The following is a 9,943-nucleotide window of genomic DNA, read 5'->3' on the forward strand; positions in this document are numbered from 1 at the left end:
ATAGGCCTACAAATGTCATAATATATGGAGTCATAAAATGTCATAAAAATGTCATAGTATAGTAAGGCATAAAAACGTCACCCTCTTGGAGGGTACATTGGAATGATTTAATTTGACTGCTCTCCAAACATAATTTGAATGAGGTCACTCAAATATTGAAAAGGTAAATTCCTTTCTCCCAAACTATTGGTAGGGACATGTCCCTATTGTCCATATGCAAACCTTTGCCCTTGTGTTAGGGTTATCTGTATGTAGTGTATCTATTTGTTATATTTTGTACTCTCCAGGAGCATTGCATTTCTGTAATCTGCTTTTATGATGTGCCTACAGTACAACATCAGATAGGGATGTACAACTCCCTCCAAAACACTTCAACACCATTCTTTCAAGTAAGAGTAAGAAAGCTAGAGGTTGCACTCCTCCAATCACAACATGTCTTGTGACATCATTGTATTCTGCTTTATTGTGTTGGTGGATAAATTGATTTAAAACTGGGAGAATTTCTCCCAGTTTTACTGATATAATTTATGACAAAGTAGTGGGTACAGAGAGAAAACATTTCTGTTGATTCAGAGGACTGATAGATGAAAATATTTTCTGCTGTACTGTTTTGTAGCAGTGATGGAGGGAGCTTTTCATGACAGATAAGTTACATGAGTACAGAGAAGTGCTTTAAGGTTAATCTATTACAAATAGTCTTACCTTTTTTGACCCATTATCAGGCATTTCAGCTGAGAGGTTTTGAGGCCATGCAGAGTCTGCCCAGCGAGACAAGGATGACCTCTGTTCTGGAGGGGGCATCTTTTCAAGGCCTTGTGGTAGAGACCCTGTATCCAGCACTGAACTAGAGGAGTGAGGGTCAGGCAAAAATGCCCCGCCTGCTGAGTCAGAGTTGGATGAGGCGTGTATGTGTGAGTGGGACTGTGTCTGTAGACTTCGCTCACTACTGAGGGAGCAGCGAGTGAGGACATACTGCTCCTGGATATAAGAGCTTTCTTGGATCCTCCTCCTCACGTCATTGGACCAGTCTAGCTCCACACCTATAGTGGACAAAAGCCAGCCATTAACCACTATGGCAGAAAGTGTCCAGGAGGCAAATGTAAGCTCCACTGATGAGAGACTGACCTGGGCTGGTGCCAGGGTCTGTGTCTCTGGCACAGGAGAACTCAGAGGAGATTTCTCTAGAGATCTCCCTCAGTGCTTCCTCCAAATTGGTGCCATCTGCACTTGTCACCACAGGCATTAGTTCAGAGGCAGGAGGAGGTGAAAGCTCATCATTTGATTGGCCAAAAACAGAACCCGTGGAGCCCCGATGTTTATAGCCCTGTCCTTGACACTGTAAAGTAAGACGGATAAATTAGAAATGTGTTTTCCTGTGTAGACACACAAAAACATACTTTTAACAAAAAAAGTAGTGATGAATACCTCTGCCTTTTTTGCTTTGAAATTTGTCATATCGTACAGGGTGCAATATCCAATGAGGCGATTCCCAGGGTAGAGTGGAGGGATTTCATTGGGTGAAAGAAGAGCCTCCATGTTTTCTGGCAGATACCAGTCAATCCGCACGTCAGTCAGCACAGGTTCAAAAGCCTTTTTCAGGGACTTGATTAACTGAGGAGGGAGATTGATCACAATATTTTTTAAATGAACGCTTTACAATTAGTTTTTTTCTAATGAGTAGGTTGGCCCACTCCAAAAAGTCCCAAGATAAATCAGAGAGGTCATGAGACAATTATGGGTGAGGAAACAAATGTTTTGCTATACAAATTTATGTATGTATACATATATTACTTTTCTCTAATCTTTGATTTATTTTTTATATATACTGTTTATATATTGGATGATTTTACTTCTACTTATTCACGTATGCCTTTAATTGTTCTGGAGTTTGTATTTTCTCCAGTAGGTGGCAGTATTGCAATTCTTCTGACCTTGGGCTGGAGTCTCTCCTCATCATCCAAGAACTCTGTAGTCCCTCCTGTTAGTTTGGCAACGCCCTGCAGGAGTCTCCTGCAGGCTCGAGGGCCCAAGCCCAGACCAAAGCATCTGCAGAGATGATATCATATATTCTTGAAATTTTAATCACATCCCCAGTGCCTGAGCTTTGCATGCAGCATTTTTTTCCTTCACTTACTGTCTGAGCAAATCAAATACCAGCACCAAGTCAGACTTAACTACCTGTTTGTGAAACCCTCATGGGGTACAGAGGCTTCCATGCATATCAGGAACAAGAAAATTTGGTGTCGTCAAACAGACAGAACTATTATTTGTGCACTCACAGGGATTACAAGCCATTTGGCTAATTGAGAGCTTGAAAGGAGCAGGGGACAAAATAATTCAGAAGACTGAGACCTTGAGTGCTGTGTCTAAAAACAGCAGGTCTATCTGGACAGCTAGATACTGTTAGCATTACATGAGTAAGAGGCCAGGGAACCAAAATGATACTGAACCAAGATAAACACCTTTTCTGGATGTAGACTGTAGTTGAACATCCTTGAAATTAGATGTCTTACATGAGAATAAAGAAACAAGTTTATATAGTTTGTGGAAGGACAGCCAAAACAGTACAGTGGAGAATGTCAGTCCAACAGGAGAATACTAATGAGGGATAAATGGAGTTATTGTGCGTTGCTGAAGGGACAGGGGAAAATCAGAGGGGCGTGACTCTCACTGCAGAGCAAGCACTTAACGGGATTACTGGGCGGGGCTGAAAAATACCTCAGCCCTCTCTTTTCTTTCTATCGCAGTGCTTTGCTCTGAGTTCTTGAAGATCTCTGTTTGATTGTATCCCCTCTCCTTCTCACTGTTTCTCTCCTCTTCCCTTTCCTCCCACAAACTGTGTCATATTTATCACCTCATTCTGCCCGCACTCACTACACTCCATTCCCTGTCACCTTCAGTGATTTAATGTCGTATCACATGGCAGCCATAGAATAATGTTGTTAATTAGTTGGTTGAATTAATGAATGAATGTCCATCTTGTGTATTGATCCCACTTCTCTGTGTTGTTCTTCACACATGACTAACATGGGTTAAAATATTTATTAGACAATTTAGTGTTGGGGCTTCATACCTGCCAGCGCATGTGTTTCTGCGGACCAACTCCAGCACTTTGGCTACGTTGCCAATAGATCCATCTGTAATGATAAAGACCTGGCGAGGATATGAGCGCTGCATGGGCTGTTGGTACACCCAGGACAGCGCCCCCAGGAGGTTGGTGCCTCGCATGTCAGCTCTCATCCTCTGGACATACTCATATGCCTGCATGAGAGTGACCTGTGTGCATAAAGAAACAGAGAAGTAGAGATGCAATCAGATCTACAGTAAACGTGGGAGAAGCAGGCAGCGGAAAACAACACCTGTCCGACTATATGACGCTGCCTGTGCAAACATCACCTGTGTTGTCGAGATAAATTCACCATTTGATATCAGATGCCCCAATTACCCTGTGAGGGTAGCAAAGAATTGAATCAGTGCTTGTCTAATAAAGAGAGAGCAAACATACACACATTAGCACCTGCCTTAAAACTGCCTCAAATCACACTGTGGACAAACATGCCTGACAGGAGAGGAGATGGAGGACATCTCCTGCCTTCGTGAAAATGCATGAAAGGTCACCATATGGTGAGGAGTATGTGCAAAGACTGTTTGTCCTTGAAGCCCCTGGTCTGGATAAAACCTGACACTCTGCTACTAAGGCAACCCATGGAACTGACCTATTGCCTGATTAGAAAGTAGACAAAATAGAACACAAAGTCCTGCATGGTTGAAAAACACCTGCTTTCGGGAGACCTGATCCAAATGTTCCGTGTATTTACTTTTTCTGGAAAAAATGAATATGTAATTAAGAATATCACTGAATATCCTATTAACAAGACAGATTCAGACTATTCTCCATTCTGAGCTGGGTCATTGTGTAAAACCAACATCAGTGCAGAGCTTGCTGGAGGTGAACAGTGGCTTGATGGTGGTGCCAAAGCCAACAACGTTGAGCATAGTGCAAGAAGGGAGACTCTTCAATGCCACCACCATGGCTTCCTGTGGATACAAGAATGGATAGTCAGGGTGGAGCGAGATGAATCTACACGCCTAAATCTAAAAACTGAACTCTGGTTCATTTGTATGTTTTTGTCCTGACTGCAGCTCACCTTTACACGACGAATGTTAGTGCCACTCATGCTGCCACTGCGATCTACGAGGAACAGTAGCTCTCTGGTGGCTTTGTGCAGCTCCAGAGGTTCACACAGCAAATCAGGACAGAAGTTGAGCATCAAGACAGGGCTGCTCAGAATGTCCTTGTGGTACCGCTTCCTCACAAACTCCACCTGCAAGTGGAACACGTCAACTGTTAGCACATTTTTATGCAGTTAACAGAATCGGAACAGATGTATATAAAGGAATGAGATATGAAAGGCAAATAAAGGTGGGAGCCACCAACCTTCCTCTCGGGTTCTGAATCTTTGCGGGTGCAGCGGATAAAATCACGACGGGAACAGATCAGCTCTTCATACTGGCTGAAGGAGAGCCTGCCTCTCTCTAAGATGACCAAGGGGTTGTGAGGCTCTGGATAAAGGTTGAGGATAAAGGTTTCACTGAAAAATAAACAGAGACTGAAACAAAGAGAAAGTACAAATATTGAAGGGAAGATTTGCCATTGCTCACCACTGAGGTGCAGAATGATCTCTATGTGTCTGTCATATGGATGCTCCTGCGCCAAGGTGATGTAGGTGGCAGATGCACTTTGAGCACTGGGGTCTGCATCTGCTCTCAGAGCATGAGTGGGGCTCTCCAGTCCTGCAAATTAGTTTAGGAATAAATAAAGAAAAGCAAATAAAGGTTTTCATATTAATTACATTTTTTATGTGTTTTTGATATGTAATGATAACTTTATAACTTTTTAAATTTAAGATGTATAAACACCAGTCTTCCATATTATGTAGTCATTTCAGTGTGCATTTTCCATTTCTACAGCACACACCAGTCCAGTGGAGGCGAAAGCTTCCTTCATCTATCTCCTTTGGGTTTTGGCCTGGATTCAGGCCCTCTCTGTACATCCATTAATTTTTATTTTGTAATGAGATTTGCCACTTTTCCAATACTTCACAATGACTGAGTCAAGAACCACGGAATCAAACGTATGTGAGAAGACAGGCAGTACCAGCCAGCAGGCAGGCCCCTCTGACAAGTAGCTGGAAGTTGAGTTCATAAGGTGCCAGGCTGGCAGCTGGACTGGTGAAGATGGTGTGGGTACATTGCTGCTCAGAGTCCAGGACCCGGCCTTGTTTTCCTGAGGTGGCACCGAAACAGCTGGTTGCTCTGAGGAAGACAGCGATGTAGATTATTTAGATTATTCAGCAGATGGTCTGAATTACATCTAATTCATTGAAATGGAGAGTATCAGGCAAAATAGTGTTGCCACATTTAGTTGTGACATAAATACCCAGGTTCTTCTAACTTCCCTCCATTTTCACTCTTGCTTGAAGTCATCTGCCCAGTGACAACTGGAGTAAGTAATGAGGGGTAGACGATGTGGATTGCTCCATTTTCTAATGTAGGGAGTTCCAGTGTGGTGCTTATGATAATAGACACTATATCCATCGGGCCAATGACCCCTGTGCCCACAATGAAGGTGGTTCTTTCAAGGTCTTCATCCAGGATGAGATGCCCTAAAAATATACAGCAGTTACTTACATAATAAAAAAATTTAAACAGCCAGACAAGTTAATAAGCCTTTTTTTTTTTTTTTTATCAAAATAATTAAAGGTTGCAAAATCTGGGTGCTGTCAGCTAAATTAGAGATATTTATTCCATGTACATGATACCACTGTTTCCAATAAAATACTATGCACTTCAAGTTGATGTATGTTTGTGCTCAGTGAATGTCGTTTCACCATTAGGCAGGCAGCCAAATCTATTTGCCTCCTTTGTATGTCCTTTCTATCCTCAGTGAGGCTAAAACAGGACCTAGGAGGGACTTACTGCAGCTATATTTGTGTTACAGCAGTAGACAACAGTTCAGCCAGTGGTTGAAATGATTTGTGGTTCTACTACACTGTATTACAATTTTTATCCTCAAGCAAAATACAGCAAGTCTCTGTAGCTTTGATTGTCTGAGCTGAAAGCTCAGTTTAATCTTTGTTATGGGCATTTCAAGCATTTAGAGGACAGTGCATTTACTCTTCAGATATTCTGCATTGGGTCTGGTTAAGCTCAAGTGTTTGGAGAACAGAGAACCAATGACTACTGTCCGCTAGCAGTATCCATAAATTAATTAGGCTGATTACTGCTCAATAACTGTGAGACGTATTTATTAAGAGGTTGATCGAGGAAATTGGATAGCCCAGAAAACGTTGGTAATGTGAATGCTCAATATGAATGCACATTTAATTTCTTACTTGTTGAAGCTTATGGAATCATGTCAGATAAATATATGGGCACCTCATTATAAGATTTTTTTTCCTTCACAGCATTCCTCACCGTTGGTGCATTGAATGTCATGGCTGGAGCTCCCACAGCAGCCCCACTCCCGGCCGTTCCCACAGTGGCCTTCAAGACCAGTTCCAGGGCAGCAATCCAGACAGCAATCCTTCAGCTTCCCTCGGTTCTGTATCTGGACCCCGACTAGTCGGCCTGCAATTGCAGCCTCAAAGCCCACCACAACCTCCTTTTCTCCGAGGGGGTACACAAACACACCTACATGACCGATAATGTAAGACACACACAAAACAATGATTTCAGACTTTTGATTCAGCTCATAAACCAATTAAACTACATAAAGACGTAGCATATTTCAAAGTAAAATAGATTTCTGGCTCTGTTGAATGTTGTAGTTATTGTAGTCACTATGGACAAAAGCATCTGTCAAATTAATTAAATAAAATGGATAAGAAGCTAGCGTGGCAGTTTTGAAAAACTGTTTCAAGTGCTGGTCTTTTTTTATTTGGTAGTTACTAATCCTTTTAAGTTTTATTCAAATCACTGATGAATTTTCCTTGCTATTTACCCTCTTTGAGTTCAATGAATTAATTTTTTTCAGCTCTTTTGTCTTGTCGTTAAAAACCATCCAATAAAGGTCTTAATTGTTCCTGATTTGATGTCATATGGAGTCAAAATATAATTGCTGGGATTATTACCTAATCTAAGAGTGTGTCATCCCACTACTCACCTTCTACAGACTCTATGTCAGCGTTGGCATAAGTGAGGTGTGCGGTGATGCCCAGGGAGCAGCCGTTGGCACAGGACTTGATACAGGAGGCCTTGAGTAGCAATGGTTCCCATGTAGAACGGTTTCTCAGTCCCACCATCTTTTCAGGGTACTGACAGTCCTCTACTCTGCAGGCTGCATGAGAACACAGGTACACAGACCTGTGAAATGGTCTGAGCAGACAGGAAGAGAAATGTGTGAGTGTGCATTTAAATTCTCTCATTTTCCATTCAGCGCGCAATCACAATGATCTTTGTAAATCAAGTGTCATGCCAAACAAGCAAAACTGCCTACATTAGACCAGATCTTTTGCCATATTGATTAAAATCATCTAACATGTCCATTGGTTTTACATTTGTATGTATTCAAGCCTGCCAGATATATATTTATAAGTACACGTCAGCTCTTCGAAATGTAACCAAGCTATCTCCTCAGGCTCTTAGCAACCAACAGTGATAGTTTGAGTGTTAGTGGCTTGGTCAATCATTAACATTGCAGGTCTGCACTTACTACACTATGCATCATGCTAAGCATATGCAATCAGAGTCTGTATGCAAATCCATGTGCACTTACGATTACTGTCTTACCCTTACTTACCTGCACTCTTTGGTAACTGCACAAGCTGGATGGTAAGAAATGGTACACTGTACTCTTCTGTATTTTGTAAACTAGGATAACATAAACCTCCAACTAATCACAGTTTCCTTCACAGTTTCCATTTATGTAACTGAAGCTGCATGCAATTACTCTTCATGACTGAACACTTAATAACTTTAAGTGCAGCAGGTGCAGAGACCAGTGTGCAGATCACATCTTAGTGAACGGTAGACTGCATAAAGGTGTGTGTGTTGTGTGTGTGTGTGTGTGTGTGTGTGTGTGTGTGTGTGTGAGACGGTGTATGTATGCATATGTGTACGCACGCATGCGGGCATGTGTGTGCGCGTGTATGCGTGTGTTTGCTGTGATCCAGGTAATGGTCTTTTCACATCTACCTTCCTAACTAGATCAACAGCCTCCATCTGGCTACTGTGCTCTCAGCTCATAACAGGCAAATAAATGCCTGGTTTGTTAAAGTAGGGCAAACTGATGCTGTCAGAATACATACAAAAGGAAAAGTACAACATTATGCCCTTCTGTCATACTGTTTCATTAACTTTATCAATGAGAAAAAAGATGTTTGGCATGGATAATGACTTCTTTACACATTATGAGTTGTGTGTGTGTTCATGTGTGTGGTTTTAATTACAGTATATAAACACATGGTGCAGAATGAATGACAAACAGTACACATGCACAGTTTGAATCTCAAATGCAGGCATTGACAGATTTACAAAAAATATATATATATATCACAGCATGCAAAAACACACTTTGGTGAATGGCATTGGTTATTTACAAAAGAATAAAGCATTAAAAGTAAATCCAAGTCTTACAAAGTGAAAATTCTGCATGTGTTCTGGGAGGTTTAATTATTCTGTCTGAGTCTTTGCAGTAGCATAGCTGGCCAAGAGTTAGCTCTGGGCAGCACTGCAGTCCCCTTATGTCAGTTACAAGCTTCAGATAACAAGCAAAAGAATCATGCAGCAACACTTACTGTACCGTTCAATGCAGTGTCTGATAATGTGGCTCTGTGTCCAGTCTCTGCATCACTCTCCCATCACATTTGCTTGCAGGTTTCCCAGTGATACAACGGCAGGAGTTTCCTGGTAAGAGATACTGCTCTCTCTCCTCTCTCTCTGTCTGTCGCTCTCTGTCTTTCTCTCTCTCCACAAATCCACCAGTTGCCCTATAAGGAAGACAGTCATTTCACAGAGTTGAGTCATATATCTGAATATATGGCCTTTCAAAGTACAAAACAATATCTGGGGTGAATAACATCTGCATGCACTAACAGATTATTTTTTGTAGAATCTACTATGAGACACCCAACAATAATCTGGAGTAATTACAAGAAATTTATTTTCAGTAACAGGCAATCAGTTTGTGGGAATTAAATTGTCCTGGAAATCTCACTGCTGTGATCAAACACCAACATGCAGCTCTGCACTAACCTACATTTCCTGATAAGTCATCTGCTTACCTGCTCTGACCTGAACCACAGAGCTGATCAGAAACTACGAATGCTGAACCTGCTGCTCAGGCACAAGCTAGCACACAACGGTAAGTGAGGCAGAGCCTGCTTTTCATCCAGACAATTGGCTGTGATGGTAGCAGCACCATAATTCATGGCTAATGGCTTGGCCAGGGAGAGGAGGTGCAGGAGGAGGGGGCTGTGTTCTGCCTCTCCCACCAGGTCAGTCAGACAGCAGCAGCAGGCGTGGGTAGGTGAGACCAAAGAAGCAGAAGCTTTTTGCCTTCTAATCTCCATTTTAATGGGTCCAATGCCACACACTTGTAAAGGTACATTTTAAAAAGAGAAATATGAGAACATAGGGAGTGGCAAGCAAGTAATGCAAGTAATAATGAGGCTTATGACAATGACTAACTATGTGCTGTGTGTTGATTTTTACATAATCATTTAAATTCAAAGATGTACTTAATTACTATTTTAATCAAAGCAAAAAAATATTTCTTATGTTACTGTTTGCTTCCTATGTTATTACATATTTAATCTGTATATCACAGACTTGTGTTGGGAAGAGAGAATAACAAAGACAATATTAAAATAGTAATTATTAATTAATATTAATTGTTTACAATGATGACTGATGATATACTATTTTTATTCAAACTGAAAAT

At 41.4% G+C, this 9,943-nt stretch overlaps 1 protein-coding gene across 8 annotated transcripts in view; it reads right to left on the reverse strand.

The window, feature by feature from the left end:
• The window catches only part of vwa5b2 (von Willebrand factor A domain containing 5B2), a 30,247-nt gene extending 20,793 nt beyond the window's left edge, over positions 1 to 9,454 (reverse strand). The window contains exons 1-15 of one of the 8 annotated variants that reach the window (XM_056390986.1): positions 9,285 to 9,454; positions 8,804 to 8,990; positions 7,166 to 7,377; positions 6,478 to 6,693; positions 5,441 to 5,666; positions 5,159 to 5,316; positions 4,663 to 4,794; positions 4,439 to 4,563; positions 4,149 to 4,325; positions 3,928 to 4,038; positions 3,074 to 3,276; positions 1,932 to 2,046; positions 1,426 to 1,611; positions 1,126 to 1,336; positions 703 to 1,040 (exon numbers count right to left, since the gene is read on the reverse strand). In XM_056390986.1, the coding sequence (XP_056246961.1) occupies positions 703 to 1,040; positions 1,126 to 1,336; positions 1,426 to 1,611; positions 1,932 to 2,046; positions 3,074 to 3,276; positions 3,928 to 4,038; positions 4,149 to 4,325; positions 4,439 to 4,563; positions 4,663 to 4,794; positions 5,159 to 5,316; positions 5,441 to 5,666; positions 6,478 to 6,693; positions 7,166 to 7,304 (2,337 nt within the window). In that variant the 5' untranslated portion in view covers positions 7,305 to 7,377; positions 8,804 to 8,990; positions 9,285 to 9,454. Of the gene's footprint in view, positions 1 to 702; positions 1,041 to 1,125; positions 1,337 to 1,425; positions 1,612 to 1,931; positions 2,047 to 3,073; positions 3,277 to 3,927; positions 4,039 to 4,148; positions 4,326 to 4,438; positions 4,564 to 4,662; positions 4,795 to 5,158; positions 5,317 to 5,440; positions 5,667 to 6,477; positions 6,694 to 7,165; positions 7,378 to 8,798; positions 8,991 to 9,284 lie in introns of those variants that run through there. The other 7 variants (XM_056390985.1, XM_056390983.1, XM_056390987.1 and 4 more) reach the window with 7 other exon arrangements.
• Positions 9,455 to 9,943: the final 489 nt, after the last annotated feature.

Source organism: Seriola aureovittata, chromosome 12 (genome assembly GCF_021018895.1).
Source record: "Seriola aureovittata isolate HTS-2021-v1 ecotype China chromosome 12, ASM2101889v1, whole genome shotgun sequence".
Classification (NCBI taxonomy): Eukaryota; Metazoa; Chordata; class Actinopteri; order Carangiformes; family Carangidae; genus Seriola; species Seriola aureovittata.